Source organism: Pituophis catenifer, unplaced genomic scaffold (assembly GCF_029215685.1).
Source record: "Pituophis catenifer annectens isolate HBS135680 unplaced genomic scaffold, rPitCat1.0.hap2 SCAF_3, whole genome shotgun sequence".
Taxonomy (NCBI): domain Eukaryota; kingdom Metazoa; phylum Chordata; class Lepidosauria; order Squamata; family Colubridae; genus Pituophis; species Pituophis catenifer.
In genome coordinates this window covers 49,348,516-49,371,943 of record NW_027256883.1, presented here as the reverse complement: position 1 = coordinate 49,371,943, position 23,428 = coordinate 49,348,516, and the positions used below count along the sequence as shown (strand labels likewise).

Sequence of the window (23,428 nt, the reverse complement as noted above, 5' to 3'; positions counted from 1 at the left end):
TTGATCCAAGCCACTTTCCCTGCATGGGTGCCCTTCATCTGGATTGGGTTTAAAGTGCCCATAATTTCTAGGCACTAATTGCAATCAGAGTTGAAGTCCAACACAATTGAAGGGTTCACAGAGAGACCACAGTGCATCTGAAGTCTTTAATGGACATATTTTATTCTGAAGGTATCCCTCAAGAACAACAAGGAAAAGAATTTCGAAACGAAGGGGGGGGGGCTTCAGTCAGCCTGGTTTCATGGTCAAATTGGGAGTGGAAGCCAAGTTTAGCTGGCTCAGACGGGAAAAAGTAGAATGTGTTATGTTCACAACGACCTGGAAGGACACAATTGTTAAAAACCGATCAAAAACCAAAAGGGGATCCATCAATTTTTAGATCCCATCAACTTCTAGGAGCTGGTCCTATTTATGTAAGCGCCTCATGACCATGTGCTGTGCAACACAAGCGGAACTCCACCTTCCTCGCTTCCCCTCCCACTAAGCAGATTGGGAGGAAAAAAAAGTAAAAGGAAGAAAAAAACACTGGAGGAGCTTCCTTAAACCTAGTTTCCTCCTCTTCCTCCTCCCTCCTCTCCCTCCCCCATCATTTCTCCTTCCTCCTCCCTCTTTATCCTCTTCCTCCTCCTCCTCCTGGCCGGAGCTTTTGTTTTTCTTCCCAAGCTATTTCCCACACGTGATTGCCGTGTTTTTGCGCCGAGCGCTCGGCCGGCCGAGTGCACCTATAAATGCTAATAACTTTGGCCAAGGAGAGAAGAAAGGCAGGAGCCAGAGGAGGGGAGGAAAGGAAGGGTAGAGGTGGGGGTGCATAACTCGGGCGCTCTATCCATGCAGGCAGCCGGGGGGGAGGCGGGAGACATGCCATGCAAGCCAAAAGTCCCCTGCTTCGCGCGGCTGGCGCTCCCTCGCCTCGCCCCAGCTTGCTGCTAACCCTCAGCTCGCCGCCGGGGAGGTCGCGCCTGCCGCTCGAAGTCTCATTCTTGCCCGCTCCGAGGGAGGGACAGAGGGTAGGCGGGCGGGCGAGCGAGCGCCACAGACAATGGCGGCGGCAGCGGCGGCGGCTCCTCCTGCCGCCGCCGCCGCCACTACCACCAGCACCAGCAGCCCCGGTGGTGCCAGCAGCGGCGACGGCAGTACATTCCACCAGCAGCTGGAGCCCTGCTTAAGGAAGCCGCCGCCGCCGCGTATGGACCCGCGGCGGAGGCAGGCTGCTCTCTCCTTCCTAACGAATATCTCGCTGGACGGGCGGCCGGTGTTGCAGGGCGAGGAGGGCGGCGAAGAGAGCGACGTCGGCGCGGCAGCCGCTGCAAGGACTGCTTCTGCTGCAGCCTGCGGTATCAGCAGCAGCAACAGCATTCGGACTCGTCGGGGCAACCTGAGCGCTTTCCAGCCGCCCGCCCCGCAGCAGTACGCAGTTTATGCCAGCGCCTGCGGTGGCAGCGGCAACAGCAGCAGCAGCGGCAACGTCAAGCTCATGAGCCCCCTGGGAGCGGCTGACCAGCCGCAGCAGGGCGAAGACGACGAGCCGGAGGAGGACGAGGACGAAGATGCCTTCGCTAGCGTGCAGGTGCCCATCGCCGCCGCCGCTGCTGCTGCCGCCCTCCCGGGTTCCTCTGGGACCCCCTGTGCAAGGGGTCGCCTCAACTCTTTCACTCAGGGAATCCTGCCCGTCTCCTTCGCCAGAACCACCCCACAGAACTATTGCTCCCTTGAGCAAGGCCCGGTGGGCGCCAGCGCTTTTGAGCTGCAGAGGTCCAGGTAAGTGGCATCCAGAAGGGCCTCGAATGGGGTGTGGGTGTCTCCTTTTCTTCAAGAGGAAAAAAACCCGGAATAAAACAAACCAGGCTTTAAATCTTACCTTGAAGCTCTTTTGATATCTAATATCTGAGATGTGTCTCACTCTGCACATGCCCAAGGGTATGCCTCTCTTTTAAGAATATTTAAGGTGTTCCTGGGCTGGTAACTGTTAAATTACATCAGGAGCTCAGGGGAGTGCTATAGTTAGCTCTCAATTTTGACCAGTTATGTATTTATTACTGCAATTTATGTGCCACTTAATTCCAAAAAGGCTTTGAACAACCGCCATGAGAAATGTCAGGGTTTGAGGCGTCTCCAAATTGTTTCCATTTACTCTCCAACGTGTGTGCACAGGTATAGAGGAGTCAATTTTAACACAGTGGTGAGAAGAAAATATTTTCTTCATGTTCAGAAAAATTTATGTACTTTGAAGCTCTTAACATTTAGCAAAAGGGATTTGAGCTGAACAATAAAAATGTGGCGAAAAGGGGTCATGTGCAAATATCATGAAAGGGGAATTAGTTGTTATGAATTAACACTGTTGGCACTTAAGGTATTTTATTTTTCCACCAGTACATACGGTTATCTGTAAGTTAAACCAAAAGTCTAATACACTATCCTTGTCCACAGGTGACTTGTTGCACCTTTCTGGGCTCAAGCTAAAATGGGCAGGGCTTGGTTAGTAGGTGGATGAAAGATTTAAGAAATCGCAAAACTAAAAGACAAACTAAGGAGTTAAAACACCTTAGAAAAATGCAATGGCAACCCCCTTCTGTATTGTAACCAAGAGGATTGCAGTCTCTGTTCATAAGTAAAATTAGTATGATGAATTTTATCAGTATGTTGAGGACAACTAACCAAATCTCGGCACTAGTCTTGAAATCAGGACTTATGTCATTTTCTTATTGTGAAAGTTTGGGGCACTAATTTCTAAACCTGCTTTTTTAGGCTAATGGAGAAGTCACTTTTTCCCAATTGCATTTCAACCTCTGAAATTACCACTCAGTACAGGTAATCCTGAACAGATGACCACAATTGAACTCAAAATTTCTGTTACTAAACAAGGCAGTTAAGTGAGTTGTGCTCCATTTTACCACTTTTTTTTGCTACAGTTGTTTAGCGAATCACAGCAGTCATTAAGCGAATCTCGGTTTCTCACATTGATTTTGCTTGTTGGAAGCAGGTTGGGAAAGTTACAAATGGTGATCACATGACACCTCCAAACCCCCCCCCCCCAAACAGTGCAACTGTCATAAATACATGTCAGTTACCCAGCACCTGAATTTTGATCAAGTGACCATGGGGATGCTGCAAAGGTCATAAGTGAAAAACGGTCATAGCTCATTTTTTTCACTACTGTTGTAACATTGATAGGTCACTAAACAAAAGTTTGTAAGTCAAAGACTACCTGTAACATTTAGAATAGTACTTAAATGTTATTAATGCTGAAACTATATATAGTAATCAAACCATCAATTAAATGTAAAACTTTTTTCTTTGGATGCTACTTGTAAACTGTCATAGTGGGTTTAGCAGATTAAATGGGGGTCAGTAATTTTCATTTTTATTGGCATCATCACTTCATGAAATCGTAGCGAAATTAATGAGAAGCAAATCCCCATTACCTTACTGAAGTTAAAACTGGTAGACTGCCAATTAAAATAACAGTCATATCTAATCTTTTGTATGTTTTCTGGGGAGTGTTGATTTTAGTATCTGAAAACTTAATCCCTTCATTTATTTTCTGCTGTTATCATGCATTATTTATGAGGTGATGCATCACCCCATCACTTGCACTCTGTTGTTTTTCAGCATTGATCTTTATTTAATGGGAAGCTGCTACAGCCTATTTGTTTAAAGCAGTGCTTCTCATCCATGATGGCTCGGGAATTCTGGGAGTTGAAGTCCACATATCTTAAAAGTTGCCACGGTTGAGAAGCACTGGTTTAAAGAGTAAACATTCTATTTATCTTGGAAGTTAGGCAGGTTGGCCCTGATTGGCTTGGATTAAGGACCATTTGGGAATTCCAAGTCTGTTGGCTGGATGAGGGAATCAAGAAAAAAGCTTTGGAAGAAGACTGAGCAGACTTGGAAGTAGAAATGGAACAATGTGAAGAAACTTACACAAATGCCATCTCCAAGAGCTGAATTTAATTCAAAGCATCTTTATCTTACCAGTTTTAAAACATTAAAGAAAGTCTTCTAAGCAGTGATTGGTGAATAAATAAGAGCAACAATCTGTAAATCTTTTCCCTTAACTGCTTTAAACTTGATTTAGATCTTAACAAGAATAATTGGCAGAAGACAAGCATTTGGTTGCTGCAGTTGAAACCTCAGATTTGTATCTGCCCCAGGATATTAAGTAGTTTAGTTGATCTGGTTAGGATAGAAAGAGTGTATGACAGAATCAAGATAGATGTTTATAAAGGTAAATGTGTATTTATTTGCTACAATGTGTGATTGCTTGGATAAGGATTTATATATTTATATTAGATTTCTCTCCTTTTTTTGTCCCTATGTGTCAGTGTTAACGTCTGGTGGCTGCCCAGGCAAATGACTGCAGTTTTCTTGGCAAGGTTTTTAGGAATTGGTTTGCCATTGCCTACCACTACACCAAAGTAGCTCTCTTGCTCCCATAGAAAAAACATAATTTATTGATGGGAAAATATATCCATGTAAATAATACTACTTCTAAAGAAAAAAAAGGGGGTTTAAAAAGCAGGTTTAGAAATTATTGCCCCAAGCTTTCATAATTGTGACCAGATTCTGGGGCAAGGTAGTTTTTATAATAAAATTATCAGTGGTAGGCTGTAGGCTGCATGGCATGAGAAAAGTTTAATGAATGTATTGGTTAATGTAAAATAACTGATATCACAATAGTCTTCATATTTCTTTCAAGAATATAGCATTTACAACAAAACCCCTATGAGATGAAAGAGAAAGCATGTGATAGTCTTCACCCACCAAATCATGTTAATAGTAGCATAGAAGATTAATTTCCCTAGTCCAAATTTAACATTTATTTGGGATATCCTACTGTTTCCATATTACCAATTCTACCTTGTTTTGTTTTTCTTTACCAATTTGAAACATGCCTTTTGGAGCTTAAGGGCTTTAATTATCTCTTCCTTTTAAAAAACAAAATAGAGCTAAATTCATGCTCATACCAAATTAAAATAAGATCGAATAATTTTTGCTTCATTGTGTTTTGGAACCGAGCCATTGTTTTGGAAAACAGAATGTATACTAATCCACAATATGGTTTATTTGTTGGGTATAACATGCTCCGTCAAAACAACGATTGCATTTTCTTAATCTGGATTTAGCATGTTGTGTAAACACAGCTAATAAGTCCTCCTAGATTTATTTTGTATATTTTTAATAATGCTCTGGCAATCATTTGGCATTTAGTTTAAAGCCTTGAAAAGGATTTTCTTTATTACTTAGAAGATTTATATTCTCTCCTGGTATGAAATAATCCTCAAGGTTCACCAGAGATAGACCTTGTATCATTTATCTTGTACCTTTACCATTATACAATGGATGCAACTCACTGTTATGTGCCATATTTTCTCTGCTTCAAATGTTTAATTTGAGTCTAATTTAAGTATGCTGTTACCTTATGCAGAGTGATATTACATGACAAACCAATATATGCTTTACCACTAGTTGTTTGCCAGAGGTAAAGCATTTCCACTGATGGGAAATTATGATACAAAATATGTGAAAAGCACCAGATGAAAGGAAGCAGAATCATGGTGACATATCACTATAAAGCTCCTCCATCCATTCATCCTTTGCTACTTTGCAGAAATCTCAGTATAAGTGTCTTTCAAATGTTTAATTGGTTGAATCATATTTCTTCTACTGTTTTTTCAGTTTTAACGGTATTATTTTGATTCTAATTAACTTTATGGAAATATACCATATAAATAAACAATTTTTGCCCTTTGAACTACATGACCAATTGAAATAGATGTCAGATGTTTTCCCCTCTGTAAAATATACTACATCAATTAAATGTGAAATATTAAAATTATTACTCCATTGATAGAATATAAAACTCATATATAAATGAGATGTTCTCCATCTCCGTTCTCCTGTGAATTGTCCATGAAGCTATGAAATGGCATTACATATTTTTCAACAAATGCCAAACCATATTTTAAAACTATTATTATTACTTTTTCTTTGCTAGTCTAGTCATTCTAAAGGGGAATTTATACGTTTCATATTCCACAGATTTGTCATCTCAATCCATCATTGAGTGGCAAGGAGTCAACATTGACTTGAAGGTGTATTCACACACAAAACCAAATTACTTTCATAGGAGTCTGCGACTATAGTATTATGTCATTGCCATAATATTCATTTTTTCTGGTAGCATCTATTCTACATCAAAATAGGTAGAGTTGTATGTTTTCACAAATTATCGGGCTTCAGGCCGGGGTAAAGCACGGAAACGGCATTGGTCGCATTGGTTGATGATCTGGAGGGCTCGGGACAGGGGTTGTTCCTCTGTCCTTGTCCTATTAGACCTCTCAGCGGCTTTTGATACCATCAACCATGGTATGCTGCGACGATTGGAGGGGTTGGGAGTGGGGGGCACCGTTTTGCGGTGGTTCTCCTCCTTCCTCTCCGACCGTACACAGTTTGTGTTGGCAGGGGGACAGAGGTTGATCTCGAGGCACCTTGTTTGTGGGGTGCCGCAAGGGTCAGTCCTCTCGCCCCTTCTGTTCAACATTTATGTGAAGCCGCTGGGTGAGATCATTCGTGGTTTCAGGGTGAAGTTCCACCAGTACGCTGACGATACCCAGCTGTACATCTCCACCCCGGACCATCCCAATAATGCCCTTGACGTGATGTCCCGGTGCCTGGAGGCTGTGCTGATCTGGATGGGGAGAAACAAGCTCAGACTCAACTCTTCCAAGACCGAGTGGCTGTGGTTCCCGGCGTCCCGGTATAGTCAGCTGGTTCCATCGCTGACTATTGGGGGCGAGATCTTGGCCCCCTCAGAGAGGGCTCACAACTTGGGTGTTCTCCTGGATGCATGGCTATCTTTGGAAGAGCATATGACGGCCGTGGCCAGGGGAGCTTTTTATCAGATTCGCCTGATATGCCAGTTGCGTCCCTTTCTGGACCGGGATGCCCTGCGCACGGTCACTCATGCCCTCGTCATGTCCCGTCTGGACTACTGTAACACTCTCTACATGGGGCTCCCCTTGAAGACCACTCGGAGGCTCCAACTGGCCCAGAATGTGGCCGCACGGGTGATTATGGGAGCGACATGGCGCACCCATGTAACACCTCTCCTGTGCGAGCTGCACTGGCTCCCGGTGGTCTTCCGGGTGCGATTCAAGGTGTTGGTTACCACCTTTAAAGCGCTCCGTGGCTTAGGACCAGGGTATATACGAGATCGCCTTCTGCCACCGATAGCCTCCCACCGGCCAATACGCTCCTACAGAGAGGGGCTCCTCAGGGTGCCGTCGGCCAAACAATGTCGGCTGGCGACACCCAGGGTGAGAGCCTTCTCTGTGGGGGCATCAGCCCTCTGGAATGAGCTGCCCCTAGAGGTTCGTATGATCCCCGACCTGCGTACCTTTTGCCGCACCCTGAAGACTCTTTTATTCCAACAAGCCGGGCTGGCCTAATAGGAATTTTTAAATTGGGTGTTTGTTAGTTTTTAAATTTCATGGGCCAATTTTATATATTTGTTTTTTAAATTATTCTTAAATTTTGTGGTTTATATGTTTTTAATATGGCTGTACACCGCCCTGAGTCCTTTGGGAGAAGGGCGGTATAGAAGTGCAGTAAATCTAATCTGCTAAATTCTAGTTGCAGTAACACAAAATGCTACAATTTGGCTTTTGGAATCTGGAGGACGCTCTTTCTTTTTTAGTGTCTTCATATATACCATTTTAGCTGTGCTTTCCAAAGTAAAGAAACTGAAATGAGCCTTAAGAATAAGAAATTTAAATGCAGTATCTATGGAACCTATCTTCTTTGCATCTAATCTTTATTTATTTTCCATGCAGGGTGATGTCATTTTGTACTGCTTTATTTATATGCTATCTCATTTTGGTAGTAATATAATTGTTGCATTTACTATGATATAAATTCTGACTAAATATGGTTAGAATTCCGCTTCAAGGCATTTTTTCAAAATGAAAAAAAAAATGTTCCAAATTAATTATTAGTTTAGAGGAATCTTTCATATTTCTGATTGCATATAGAAGAGATTAACTGAATATAGAGCAGCTTCTCCTCCTGGAAAAAGTCTTCTGGCATAACCAGTTATGCCAGTAGGAAGTAGAAATGATGTATTTGTTTATTTTGGCTACTGTGTGTTCTCATGTGGTATACTTTGAAACTATGGAATAGTTTATAGATGATAAATTATAGATTGCATAATTTTATGTATGTATGGTGTATACACACACACATCATACATACATACATACATACATACATACAAACATACATACATACATACTTATAGATTAGGAACTACTGTTGACTTGAGTGTCTTGTAGTTTCATTTGTTCAACCAAATTCCAATACATGCAGGGCACAATTTTCTAAAACTAAATGATGTGGCCTGATTTATTATTTGTTAACTTGATGTAGTTAGTTTTGCACTGTGATCTTTCTCACTGTTTTTGTTTAAATTTTCATCCCAATATCAGTAACAACATAAAGTTATTTATTTTTTAACTGTATAAAATTATTGTATAAACCAGGACCTGATTTTAAGGAAATCCCAATGGAAATTCTTCTCATAGATTTAGGTAACCAATTAGAAAGTGTAGCTTACACTGCATAATCAAAATCCTCAGGTCACGGAGGAATGAGGGCTTATCGATGAAGCTGTACTGTACCTTGAAGGAACTTAAAAGTAAAGACAACTTTGTCTCTGATTATTAATGTGATTTCAGAAACTTGTTTCGTATCTGCTGTATTTGCTATATTGATCAGATTTGATCAAGCATTTTTTGTAGATCACTAATTGCAGATATTGCATAAGGCACCATCTTAGAAGAGACATCTGATATGTGAGAGAGATTGGAAAATCTTGTTCTTTGTGGGGTCTGCAGTTTTGCATTTCTTTGCTACTTCAGTCTACAGCATCGGCATGGCATATGCCTATGGCTTGCTTGTCTTCATGAGACATTGGAGAATATATCTTCTAAAATTGCATTAAGAAAATGTTATTGATTATGTAGTCAATAAGAATCAACACCAACATGATGGCACATAATCGGATCAAAATAGCAAGGGTGATAGCAGCTGCTTATTTGTTAGTAAGGAAAAAACCCTTGAAAAATAAGGCAGTAGGAGTCTAGGAGATATGAAAGACACTGAAGGAATGTGGTTAGCTGCCTGCCTGACTTGAACTCTTACTGCATGATTTTGTTGCAAATTTGGCTTTAAAATTGATCAATAAAATTATAATCACTGAATTATTTGTATTATGTTGTTCAGATACTAGTGAATCTGTTATGCATTTCTTAATCTTGAGAACTTGAAGATTTGTGAACTTCATCTCCCTGAATATAAGCTTTTGTGTGTGCATATATGTGCATGCATGTGTGTGTGAATTTCTATGTGTGTGCTGACTCACTTTGAGCTGAACTAATGCCTTTCATCAAGCAGTTTCATTAAAACACATCTATCTGCAATTATACAGAATTTATGCACTCCGATCACATTTATAGAGGGCAAAAGGTTACATCTGAATGAGTAAATCTGTTTAAACCTAAATCAGTGTTACTCATTTCTGTGATCCTCTAAAGTTCCTACAATTGTTTTATTTTCAATTGAAAAAACAGCCACTTGGTGATAGATCTATGCCATCTATTATGAATGAAGTAATATTGTCACTTTCTGCATTACAGTATGCATAACCTGTTTTTACAAAGCTTCCCGAAGCTGCTATAAAATTATAATCAGAATTCCTTGGCTTTTCTGTTTATGTTAACAGTTTATGTAATTATATAGTAGACATATTTAACAAAGTTATCATTTGTGTGGTTTGGGTAGGGATTGTATATCCCCTGCTTTTTCCTGCCCCCACCCATAATATTTTGTAAAATTAGATGTTAAGATACTAATAAATGTTTACAGGTCCTCCTGTCCAGTTGTGACCAACTCAAGGGGGTGGTGCTGTGTTGTTTGACAGATGCTTCTGTCATCATGTGGCCAGCATGAAAGTACAGAATTACGTAGTAACCTTCCTGTCAGAGCGGTACCCAATTATTTACTCACATTTGCATGCTTTCAAACTGCTAGGTTGGCAGGAACTGGGTAGGGAATGGGAGCTGATGCTAGTATATGAATTCATATCAGATCTTGGTGGACAGAAATGGTGGTGGATGGTAATTTGTAGTCATAGGAGCAAAGATTTTCAATTGCTTGATAGTAGCAATAATAAAACCACATACAACCTGGTTCTAGGTAAAGGGTTGAGTAAATATAAATAGAATTTTGCATGGAAAAAATAGAATTCAGGTTTTGAGAATTCTATTTGTTGTTCCATCCCGAGAAGTGTTCCATTCTGTTCCAAGAAGATGGTGAAGGAAGGAGTATTGGAAGGCTTACTTTCTCAGCATTCAATGATTGCTTGGTCAGATGGGCAAATTGTTGTGTGTCTTCAGCTCTTCGAAGAAGGTAGGGTCAAGAAAAAAGCATAGCAGAAATTCTAGGAATATTCCTTACTATTATAGGGTAAATTAAGAGAATCCAAAGCCTGTCAGGATTTCTTTCTGCCCCATCTTACACCGAATGAAACCAGGGCATGGTTATTTTGAATTTATTTTTCATGCTTTCTCAGGACTGAGTATTCTGAAAGTTCCCCTTAACAATTCATAGGTTCCTTCCACGTTCTCAAGGCCAAGTCTACATTCCTTCATGCACACCCATCTTCAGAATCATCCCCCCTCCCACATGCAAATACCAGCCAAGGAAATGGACACAGAATCCCTTCTTCCTTTTTTTCTGCAGGATAGTAGGAAAGATTACGGAATAATCGTATGTATATGGGTATGTTATCCACCTTGAGCTATTTAGAAAAATTATTAAAGGTGGGATATAAATAGATAATAAATAAAATGACAGAAAAAACTAGAGAGAAATAAAAGGTACACCCTCCCCTCCTATTATAAAGCAACCATCACTGGTGGGTCTACTTGTCTGTTGATAGCAGTGGCAATTCATGGGAAGAAGGCATATGTGGGAAATTCAAGTGGAATTGTTAGGCACTATATGGTACATAGACGTCCTTTGCCTCTTCCCACAACCTCTCATGTTTCATGGGAGCCTGTCCAGTGAATTCTATATGGTCCTCTCTTATGTGTAGAATCCAGAATTTGTTCCATCTAGTACTTCTCTTATCCATCCACCAAAATGAGAATGGGGGATGGGGAGGGAAGAAGAACAGGTGCAGAATGCAAGGGACATGGCTGCTTCTCTTGAACAAAAAGTAACTGCTAAAATATCAGATGAATCATCATTGAAACAGAAAATTTCAGACATAAGGCCAGTGGATTAATTTGATGGATAATAGGGAAAGTTGAATTTAGCTTCTTAGAACAGGTTGGTCAGTTGACGAAATTCTTCAGTGTGAAGAACTCCTTTCCCCCGAGGATAAATTTTGAAGGAGAAGTTACCTGGAAGCTTCTGTGCTTTTGAATCTTTCATAGAAACATTGGCTGGCTCTGGAGAAAGAAAGTCAAGGAAACATGAAGTCCCAACCCAATGTTTGTGATAATACCTTCCGGGTGTAGGATGGAATCTAATTGACCAGACTTCTAGGCACAGGCAGTAATAGTGAGATTAGGATTCAATTTTATTTTGTTGTCTCAAAATCAAGCCTCACATGTTTTCTGCAAATCAGATATTCTCTGGCACCTAATGGCTATTTTAAATGGATCTAGCCATTTTTCCTTCCTCTTTTGAAACTTAATCCTTTTTTAAAAATGTAATGCCATTGAGTATTTTCTTGCCACTGTTTTTTAAAATAAACTTTAAGTACAATTAAAAAAAATATTTTAAAAAGAGACTGGACAGTCATTTGTCTGAAATGGTTGAGAGTTTCCTGCTTGAACAGGGGGTTGGACTAAAAGACTTCCAAAGTCCCTTCCAACTCTTATTCTGTTACTCGGGGTACCAGTTAGTTTCTTGCCAGTTATAATCTGAAAATAAACCTCTGCAAATTGACTACCAGTTATTAAGCTTAAGATGTGTATTCACACACATAAATTTGCTGATGTACACACACACACACACACACACACACACACACACACACACACACACACAATCTTCTTTTGGCCTTTATTATAACTTAAAAGAAGATGTTGACAGGAAATATTAGCAAAGAGAATAATTGTTGCAACATCTCAGACTGACTGGGTGGAATACATTTAGTTGGAACAAAACTGACGAGAGTAACCTCTTTTCCATATTAATAGGTGTTGGCATCAAAATGTCAGAAACAAATAAAGAAGGGGCAGAACTTGTATTGTGTCATAACAATGCATGTTCTGGCATTTTGATGAAATGTTGGCTTGGTGCGCACACACTCTTGATGTTATCTCCTATATTACTAGCATATTGTTTTAGGACAAATTATCTTCATTATAATTAAATGAAATAAAAGGTCCTTTTTATTGTATACCAGAATACATATGGCTTTTGTACTAGTGATAAGTATATAAACTTTATACTCATTTTTAAAAAGAAAACCTGATGATATTTTGAAAAGGAAATAATGTTCATAGTCTTCTTTCACACATACTGTAATTTTTTTTTTTTTTTTACCATCTTCCATCATGTTGCATCTTGTTTTTAATATTGTACCCTAAGTGGAGACAAGTGATTGATTTGAAATTCTTTTCTTTTTCTATTGACATTTCTGGTCAACTTACTTACATAAGAATAATTCTGCAGCATTTCTTGGACAGGTTTTATAGAATTACTGAGACATATATTTTTGGAAGGCCTAGTGTAGTTTATTCAGGAACTTGGCCTTGTACTGGCAATAAAAAAACAGAAAAAATAAAAGCAGTTCTACTTATTCTGCTGCTTCAGTTTGACCTTTGTATAGTTTTTAAATAATTGCTGAATAATCAACACTTCCCTAATACAGACATAGTCTAATTAGGAGTTTGAAGTTACTGTTAGAAACATCTAAAGATGTTTGATTTGTTTGTTTGATTAAGCATTCTACAAATCATTAAGTGGAACTAGATATTTATATAGGTGTCTGGATAAAGTAAGTAATCCGACAATACTATTCAGTTGCCAGTGTTGAATTGTGTTTGCTCTTTAAGGACAAGTAGGTATAGCACAATTTTTTAATACTGTTAAAATTGCAAGTAAAATATTAAATTATTTTACTAAAGGAAATATACTTCTTTCAAATAACTGAGGTCTCATTGGGTTCTACAGAACTGAATGGACATGACCTCAGTCCTGATATGTCAAATGCACAGATGAAAGTAACTATAGGCATGTCCTTGTAAATAGTTATATTTTTGTTCATTCTTTGCTGCAATACTCTAATGTCTATCTTGTAAAAATTATTCAAGTGATGTTTTTGTAACACATTTTAACGATCTCTAGATCCCAGTGCAAGATAAAAGCGAATTGTTACATCTGAAATTAATTACATGAAAGCTATCACTTGTGGATCAGTTGTGAGTTGTCAACTTTTTGGGTAACCCACACTCAGAGAAAGTCAGAATTTATGGCCCTAATTCATATAGGTCCAAAGGATGGCAACAAAGACAATATACTGACTTAAGGATATGACCTGTACCAATTGGTTGCAGGAACTTGGAATGTTCAGTTTGGTGAAAAGAAGACTGAAGATGTTCAAGTACATGGAAGCATATCAAATGCCCAGCAACTATTTTGCATTATTAAAAAAAATTCACACCAGAAATAATGTGTACAGTAGAAAATACTTGTATCTCAGACTTTAGATTTTGGCTAAAGCTTGTTTCCATTTAGTTCCCAAATATTTTGTTACCAGACTAGGTAACATAATCAGAGGGAATCATGTTACCTAGTCTGGTAATGAAACCTTTGAAAACTAATGGAAACAAACTTGGAGAGCAAACCACTGCCAAAATAATATGTACAGGTTAGAACTATCTACATCTTGCTTAAACACAAGGGAAAACTTTCCAGTAGTAAAATCAGTACTACACTGGAACCAGCTAATTCTAGAGTGATGAGTTCTACAGCTCTGGAAGTTATTAAGACAGCCACCTCTCAAAGATAGTTTAACTGGTTTCCCTGCACATTGCAGAGGATTGACCTAGATCAGGGGTGTCAAATTTGCTGCCCGTGGGCCGGATATGTCACGTGCTGGCCATGCCCACCCCGGTTTAGTGAAGGGGGGAAGTTGTGATACGTCACATGATGACAATGTGCTGTGTGTTTGACACCCCCGACCTAGATGAATTTCACAATTCTATAATTCTGTGAATGTAATGTTGGATGCAATTGAATCTTACGTTACATATTGATTTATTTACTTATTTATTTACATCCATTTAGGGGAGGAGATAGTAAATCTTGGGAAAAATTGTTGTATTAGAAAAAAGTGAAAGAAATGAGAATGTAAGTAGAAGAGTTGCAGAAATATAAAGTACAAGTCCTATATAGAAACAATATTGGAAAACATATTAATGCATAGAGGAATGAAAAATAGCTATAAGGAAATAGGGTATGGTAACTGCTTAGAAGAGAAGTAAAAAATTATCTTACCAAATGCCAAAGAAGACTGCTGGGTAGATTAATGAAATAAAAGAGATTAGGAATAAGGAAAAAGAAAAAAGAAAATATGTAGATGAATTTGTATTTAATTTATTTAATTTATTAATTAATTAATTAATTTAAATTTATTTAAAAGAAAGAATGTAAGGAAGCTATGGTATAATGAATATTGAGAGGAAGCATTGTTGCAAAAAATGTAGTCAAGAAAACGAACATTTAAGGATCTGGAAGAATTATTTTTTAGATTGTATGAATGAAAATGTTGTTTGGCAGAATTCTGATCAAAAGGGAATAAGAAGTTAAAATAAGCAAAAAATCAAGCTTAGGCAGGATGGGTGCAAACTAATTTTTATCTTCAGGAAATATTTAAGAAATGTATGAATGTGAGGGAGAAAGTTTGCTTTGTATTTGTGATTTTGAGATAATGTAAATTAGTTGCTAGGCTTGGATTAAGGGATGTTTTACTTGAGTAGGGAGTTGAAAGTTGATTGGTGAATGAGATAAGAATGGTATATCATGGAAAGGAAGCATCTGTGAGAAAATAAATAGAAAACTTAGCAAGTGGTTCAACTTTGAGCAAAGATTAAGCCAAGGTTGTATGAATGAGAGCAAATATTTTGTAAAGGAATATTGTATTATGTAAAATATTGGATAAATTTCCTAATTTTAATCATTTTCAAGAACCAGGATATCCTAGATTGCCTTTCAACAACATTCTCACTTTTTACTATTTTTTTATTAAAAGAAGAGCAGTCAATTTCTAGTTCTGGATGTCTCTCAAAAATACTTTTATAAAGAGCAAATCAGGAAATAGCAATATAGAAACTTGAATAATTTATGCAAAAAATCTGGCTGTTGGCATAACATCATCTGCAGTTTATGATGTAGCTGAGACTGCCATATTGTACTTGTTGGAATTTGGGAATAGGCTGCACGTTATATCTTTGTTGTTTTTCAAGTTTAGAATAATTGGAAACTGCAAGGAAGAAACTGGGATTAGATGCAGTTTAAATTAAAACATCAGTTTTTTTAATGTAAAATTTAATAAGATTTTTAAGAACAAGATTAGCAATGGCTAATTCTGCAAATTTCAGACTTATTCTCCTGGGACTATAGGCAAACCTGTCAGAGCATACAATTTACTATTTTTTTTAATCATTTATTGATTCCTCAGCATTTGCAAGAAACAGTGTGCTTGGCCTTTACATATTTTAGTTCACCCTGGTTCCCTAATTCCAGTCATAAATGATAAGCAACAACATAGTTTCAATGATTACATATGGTGCTCGCAGAACTGTAGGGGTATATAAATATTCCCTTATTGGAACTGATACACTCCATTTTTCTGAAATACACTTTGGGGGTATAGTATAAATCCAAACCAATTCCAGCAGTAAGGGCAGGGATGGGTATATCCCCTATACACAATCATCTAGTAGTTGAGATTATTCAACTCCTAGGTGAAGACTTTATTTATAAAGCCGGATAAATTACTCTAGTTGTGTTTCAAAGGCACTTAATAGGTCTCCTTGTATTTGGATTCTCCAACTTTCAAATGCCATCTCACAATATGGATTCCCTGACCAATTCTCAATCCAATCAGACAAGACTGAGAAAGATTAAAACCACAGATCTTAGATATTGCTGCCCAAAATGATATTGCATTCCTTATATGTCCTTGAAGTGTCTGGCTCACCACAAATCGCCTCCCAGATAGAAGGGTATTTAACAACTTACATGCCCCAACATCTAAGAGCAGTTTTCTCTTTGGAACAACTACAGGTAGTCCTCAATTTACGACCACAATTGAGCCCAAATTTTATATTACAAAGTGAGAAATTTGTTAAGTGAGTTTTGCCCCATTTTACGACTTCTCTTGCCACATTTGTTAAGTGAATCACTGCAGTTGTTAAATTAGTAACACGGTTGTTAAGTGAATCTGGTTTTCCCATTGAATTTGCTTGTCAGAAAGTTGAAAAAGGTGATCATGTGACCCCGGTACACAGCAACCATCGTAAATATGAACCAGTTGCCAAGCATATGAATTTTGATCATATGACCATGGGGATGCTGCAATGAAAAATGGTCGTGTCACTTTTTTCAATGCCATTGTAACTTTGAACGGTCTCTAAGTGAACTGTTGTAAATCGAGGACTACCTATAATTGAGTTTTAGTGCCTAATTTTGCCTTGTTTTCCCAATTAGAAGGAGGCTGTGTGCTGATGCAGAACATAGTTTCATATCTATTGCTAATTAAATTTGATCTGCATGTTTAGTGTGATGTGTGAAATAGAAACATAGGTAGTCCTTGTTTAGCTTTGTTTATCAACCATTTTGTACAGTGGTAATGAAAAAGTAACCAATCCTCACATTTACCACGTTCATAGGTCTGTAAAGCAACAGAAAACTGATATTTGATTGTAAGCACAATTGTGATTTCACTTAGCGACCACTTCACTTAACCCAGTTGTTGTTCGCTTCCCGCATTGATTAATGCACAAAACAATATGTTCCTCCACCCAGGACTTTAAACCAGAATCATACCATGTAAACCAGTTAGGCTGAGGATCTAAAGGCAGAGAAGAGGAGAGAGTGCAGGCACACAGAGCTCCTTTTGATTGGCAGATTGTAAACAGGAGATTTTTTTGAAGAACAATTTATTGACATGGAAATCTTTTATTATTTTTTCTATTAGCCAGTCTGTTTATATTTTTTCTAAGATCTGTAACATGCCTGTATAATTTGGATGTATCCTATTATAGGACCATTCTAGAATGGTTTATCTCTAAATAATGTCATCTTAGATTTTTTTAAAAAATATCTATGATTTTATATTAAAATAGGTTGAAGTATAACCCTTTTGAAATAGAGGAATTAGGAGTACCAGTTTGAATAAAAAGTACTGTTTTGTTAGTACTTTACATCTTTAATAGCATGTCTGCCACTTTATGGCCATTCTGAGCTGTTGCCATTCCAAACTCTCTCAATTTGCACAAGTTTCAAAAATTTAATCTATTTATTTCTTTTTTCCTTGAGAGACGTCGGCTAATTTCCCAGAGATCTTCATTGGAGACTTTGGAAGACATTGAGGAAAATGCTCCTTTAAGGAGGTGAGTTTTTTTCTGATTTATATTGTATATATTCTGTCATTCTCATATTATGTAATAGGAATTCAGAGGCAGTTTGTATTCACTGAAGCTAACAGTGATCTGTGCAGTAACTTACTGTAGTGTGGGAACAAAATCCTTCAATGTGTGATGTTTCTCAAAATCCATTCTGGTCTACTAGGCATATTTTTGTATTCTTAGGCAAGATGATTAAATGGAAAAGCTCAAGGCAGGCATATCTGGGTTCTCAATTGTATGATAAAAGAAATGAGTGGTACTACTAGTTAGTCATGAACTTTAAAGATGTAGTTCATATTCTTTTTCTTCAGAGGAATCTCAAATAAGCTAAATAGCTAATAGTCAGAACAAGCAGTAATCTTGTTCTTACTATTAGCAAAACAATCACAAATATAAAAGAGATGTGCTAACTCAGAACCGGCACCAAAAAATGCAAAAGTTGTCACTGGGCACCAAAAGAGATAAAAAAAAATGATAGTAGACAAATCTTGTTAGGAAAGTGTATGTTTTGGAGATGAGGTAAACCAAGAGAGGCCTGCCTTCCCTTCAGGGGTTAGGAAAAATTAAAGTTTTCGGAAAAGATTAAGAGAAAATTAAAGTAGGTTTTACTGCTCAGGAGTGGGTAGCCTTTTATGATTTAAAGCTGTCCTAGCATTTCCCACCTCTTGGTGGGAACTGGCCCGTGTATTTTCAACCTCACAATCACAAGAGACTCCAGGACCTCTGGGAAAAATAGGATTTTGTGCTCATACAGCTGTGGAATCACAAATTGACCACCCATGTTAAAGAAAGAAATGCAACTGTTTGAGGAAGCTGGTTTTAGGAAAATTGCTTGCTGCAATAAATTGCAAACTAATATCCTAGTTTGCTATGATATTTTTTGCCCTTTAGCCTTTCAAATTCATGGGTTAACCATATTTAGAAATTGATGGCCTGGAGGTATTTTGCCCTGTTATATATCTCAGTTCTCTTAGATTGGTAAACAAAGTTTTAGAATACTTTGCTGTCTCTTTTGGTTTTAACCATCATATTTCATCAGTAGACTTAACCAACTCATTGCTAGTTCCTAATTCTAGATAACATATTAGCAACAGTATAGTTCTAGTACAATTGAAAACCTATCCTTTACTTCCCTTCCGTGTAAAAATAAATCATTTATTTTCTCCTGATTGGAGGGAAACGGCAGTCAGGCTGGGGAGTTACTCTGTCTATGCGTATGACCGAGTCTGTCCATCAATTTAGCTCCGCCCTCCTGTGCCTCTCCAGTTATTCGACTCAGTCTACGCTGACAGGATGTGTCTTCCAGCTTTCTGAGTTTACCTCATCGATTGCGTGTTTCTGACTGCACTGAATACAGCCGGGATCGGCTCGTATCTACCAGCTGGTAGATACTCATTGCAGGCTCTTCATCGCCTGACAGTCTACAGCTCCCTGGACATTCAGGTGAGCCTTGGCTGCGTTTCTAAGGCCGTTGCCCAGCAGCTTGCCTCGGCTCAAGCGGCCGCTCACCGAGAGCCATCAACTCCTCAGGGAGATGCCAGCACCACAGCGATCCCTTAGAGGGATCCTCTGCCTTAACCCTCCCCACCCAAGAGGGCCAGGGGAAAGAAAACCATCGCTCCCTTCTCCATCTCCGTTTCAGAGGAGACACAAGGCCATTGAAAAGGCCTTCCTCAAGGCTCAGGCCAAGCGGCTCCCAACGATATCAACAGGGCTGCTGCCACCACCATTACAGATGCTAGATCTCCTAGGTCAGTGAGGGAGTTATCCCCCGACATATGAGCCTCTGCAACTGGCGCTCCAGCCTTGGAAAGCCAGCTTCCTGATCCTGCCTTATAATTGCAGGACCAGGATATGGCAACAATTCAAGCAGCTCCACCACCAGCTCAGGCCCCAGCTCCTTCTGCCATGGCAAATTCCTTGGAGGCCATTATATCTAGAGCAATCAGACAAAGCCTGGCTCGGTGCCTTCAACACAGCCCTGTACCTACAGCTCCATGCACCCTTCAACAGAACCATTCACGGGATCTGGAGGACTCTCTGTCCGAACAGGATCGCATCGAATTCCAATCATCAGCGGACCAAGCTTTGGTCTCTGAGGTTGATGACTTCCAGGAACAAGCCTGGCCTGATGATGAGGGCTTAGGTCCAGACCAACCCTTGTTCATTGGCCTGTTCAGACCTCAGGTCTTCCGTTCTCTCCTGTTCAAAGCGATAGCCACTAATCGATTGGGAGACCCACCTTCTTCAGCTGGGACATCCTCTCTTAGTGACCCTGCATCTGCCATGTTCACGGAACTCATCATTGATCCAGAGACCATATCGGCTCCTAAGCTGTTTACGGATGTTCTCCAGCATCAATGGGCTCTTCCAGGGGCTGGTCCCAGTCCCAACGGATTAGATAAATGACTCTACAATTTTGCAGCTCCTCTAGCAGATCTTCTCCAACCGCCCGCGGTAGACCCTCCCATTATAGCCCTCATCAATACTTCTCATCCCACGGGTCCAGCCGAGGACTCTCTCCTGCCAGAGGACAAGCGAGCTGAGAAGACGCTACTCAAGATGCTACCGCCTGGTCCATAAGGGCATCAACTTCGGCATCCTTTTTCAACAGGGCGGCATTACTCTGGCTTAAACAGCTCCAGGCTCGCCTTCCTCTCTCTGACTCCAGGTCCCATTAGGACCTGAATAAAATCTCGGTTGCTCTCGAATATTCAGCCGATGTAACCCTCAACGCCACCAGATTTTCCGCTAGAGCTCTAGGTTCCACCGTTACCTCTCACTGCCTATTGTGGCTCCGCAATTGGCAGGTGGACATGCGCAGTAAATGGCAACTTGCTTCTGCTCCGTACTCGGCTGGCAATCTCTTCGTCTCCTCTTTGGATCCTCTCCTTGTTGAAACGAGGGACAGACACAAGGTCCTTCCTCCTGCTTCCCGATGAGGGGAATCACGTTATTCAACCCCCTCTAGGTACCAGTCCTTTCGGGCCTCCAACTCAACATCTTTCCAACCTCGATTTCAACTGTTCTTTGCTTCCAGATCACAGCAGGACTCTCAGGTCAGACAGGGGTCTAGACTCCCACCTAGGTGTTCCTCTCGTGGGGGGCGGGGGCGTTTCTCCAGGAGACCCAGATAGACACTCCTCCTCCTCTCCCATTGATGGACGGCTGTCCCTCTTTTCTACCCAATCCTCCACCAATGATTCCTGGGTCCTGGACACCATTTCCTCTGGGTTGTCCTTAGAATTTCATTCCCTCCCACCCACCCCGGTTTCTCCCCTGCCTAGTTTCCCACGACAGGTCCAAACGAGGCCTTGTTTCTGCCGCAATTGACCATCTACTCCAAATCGAGGCTATTCAGCTTGTTCCCCTTTCCCAACAAGGTCAGGGGTTCTACTCCCGCCTATTCATTGTCAAGAAGTCCTCAGGTGGTTGGAGAGCCATTTTAGATCTTAAATCATTGAACCAGTACATAATATATCGCCGGTTTAAGATGCAATCCCTTTCCTCAATTCTTGAATCCATCAGACCTGGGGATTTTCTCTCCTCCACTGATTTAATGGAGGCTTACCTTCATGTGCCCATATTACCCGCTCACCGCCAATTTCTTCGTTTCTGTTTTAGGGGTCAACATTAGCAATATAAGGCCCTCCCCTTTGGCCTTTCCTCGGCGCCCAGGGTATTTACAAAAATTATGGCCTCCCTTATCGGCCACATTCGTTCTCAACCTATCCGAATCCAATTTTATTTAGATGACATTTTAGTTCTCTCTCCTTCCCTTCTTGAAGCACATAGGGACCTCTCCTCTGTCCTAGCTTCTCTGCAGGCCCACGGATTTTCTATTAATTGGCCCAAAAGTCACCTCTTACCATCCACCCGCATTCTTTATTTGGAGGCTCTTATTGACACTGATTTGTCCATGGTTTCCCTGTCTCCTGATCGTCAGGACAGCCTTTGTTCCTTAGCACTCAAATGTCTTACCACTGGTTCGGCGACTGTTTTAACCCTTTCCCATCTATTGGGCAAAATGGTGTCTACCTTTGGCATCACACCGTGGCCTCGCTTATATAGTAGGGAACTTCAGTGGCTCCTGCTGCCATTCCAAAAGGCCAAATGGGACACTTTGCTCGTCCGTCTGCAACTCCCGGACCCGGTTCTGAGGTCATTACACTGGTGGACCTCGAGCGCCATTTTTCGGGGCACCTGTTACAGGGAACCTCTGCGACTCCAGCTCACCACAGATGCCAGCCTCACGGGTTGGGACGCCCACCTCCTCCATCACATGGCTCAAGGTCAGTGGTCGGCACAGGAGTCTTTCCTCAACATCAACTTGTTGGAGTTGCGGGCCATTCGCCAGCACTTGTTCACTTCCAGGACTGAGTGGAGGGGAAGGACATCCTGGTCCTCACGGACAACACCACCGCCAAGGTCCACATCAACAAGTTGGGGGGCACCCACTCGAGATTCCTGATGGACAAGGCCCATCTGCTGGGTCTCTGGGCCAAGTTGCACCTGACCTCCATCAAGGCGGACCACATCTCCGGCTCTGCAAACGTCCAGGTGGACGCCCTCAGCCGGAACCTTGTGGACCAAGGGGAGTGGAGCATCCCTCCATCCCTCTTTCGGGAGATAGCTGCCAGATTTGGGACCTCCTTGCTGGACCTTTTGGCATCCCAGGCCAACCACCAGGTTCATCGTTACTTCACCAGGTACCCAATGCCGGGGGCCGAGGTTACGAACGCCCTCCACAGCTGGTGGCCAACCGGACTACTCTACGCATTTCCTCCCATCCCTGTGATCCCCAGGGTGATTCGGAAATTGCTCGACGAGAAGGCAGAGCTCATTCTCCTCACTCCACATTGGCCCAGACGGCCGTGGTACATGGATTTAATGTCCCTGTCTGTAGCGCCTCCTTGGCACATCCCAGACTCTAAGGTAACTCTGACTCAGGGGGCTCTACTCCATCCGGACCCCACGTGGCTTCACTTGACTGCTTGGCAGTTGAGCGGTTCATCTTGACTGCGGCCAGGTTACCGCCGGAGGTCATCTCCACCATTCAAGCTGCTCGCTATCCCTCCACAACTCGTATCTATGAGGCCACGTGGCGCTCCTTCTCCTCGTGCTCCAAGAGCTCAGTGTCTCCAACCTCAGCCACCATCACTTACGTGTTAACTTTCCTCCAGGAGGAGTTCGAGAAGGGCCTGGTGCCAAACACCCTTCACCGCCATCGCTTCTGTCCTGGCATGTGGATCAACTGAAACCCTCTCCAGGCATCCCATGATCCGGAACTTCCTCTGTGGAGCCGCTAACCTGCTTCCCCCGGTCATTCATCATTTCCCCACCTGGAACCTCAACAGGGTCCTCAATGCCCTCAATGTCTCCTCCATTCGAGCCTCTTCACCAGGTTTCCCTTCGCTTTCTCTCCTTGAAGGTTTCCTTCTTTGTGGCGATCACGTCAGCTTGCCGCATCTCTGAGCTGGCGGCCATATCCATCCGAGGGGACCTGTGTATTTTTCATAACGACAGAGTTGTTCTGCGCGTCGACCCCGCGTTTCTGCCCAAGGTGAACTCTACCTTCCACTGGGCCCAGGAACTCGTTCTCCCAAATTTCTGCCTCCATCCGTCCCATCGGTTGGAACGCTCCTGGCACACCTTGGACATCCGCAGGGCTCTGAAGATCTATATCGCCTGGACGGCTCCTATCCGCAGGATGGAGACACTTT

At 41.2% G+C, this 23,428-nt stretch overlaps 1 protein-coding gene across 1 annotated transcript in view; it reads left to right on the top strand.

Moving 5' to 3' along the window:
• The first annotated feature begins 1,039 nt into the window (after positions 1-1,039).
• CABLES1 (Cdk5 and Abl enzyme substrate 1) overlaps positions 1,040-23,428 on the top strand; it is a 49,754-nt gene continuing 27,365 nt past the window's right edge. Inside the window, exons 1-2 of the mRNA XM_070942344.1 lie at positions 1,040-1,758; positions 17,619-17,690. Coding sequence (XP_070798445.1) covers positions 1,040-1,758; positions 17,619-17,690 — 791 coding nt within the window. The remainder of the gene's footprint in view (positions 1,759-17,618; positions 17,691-23,428) is intronic.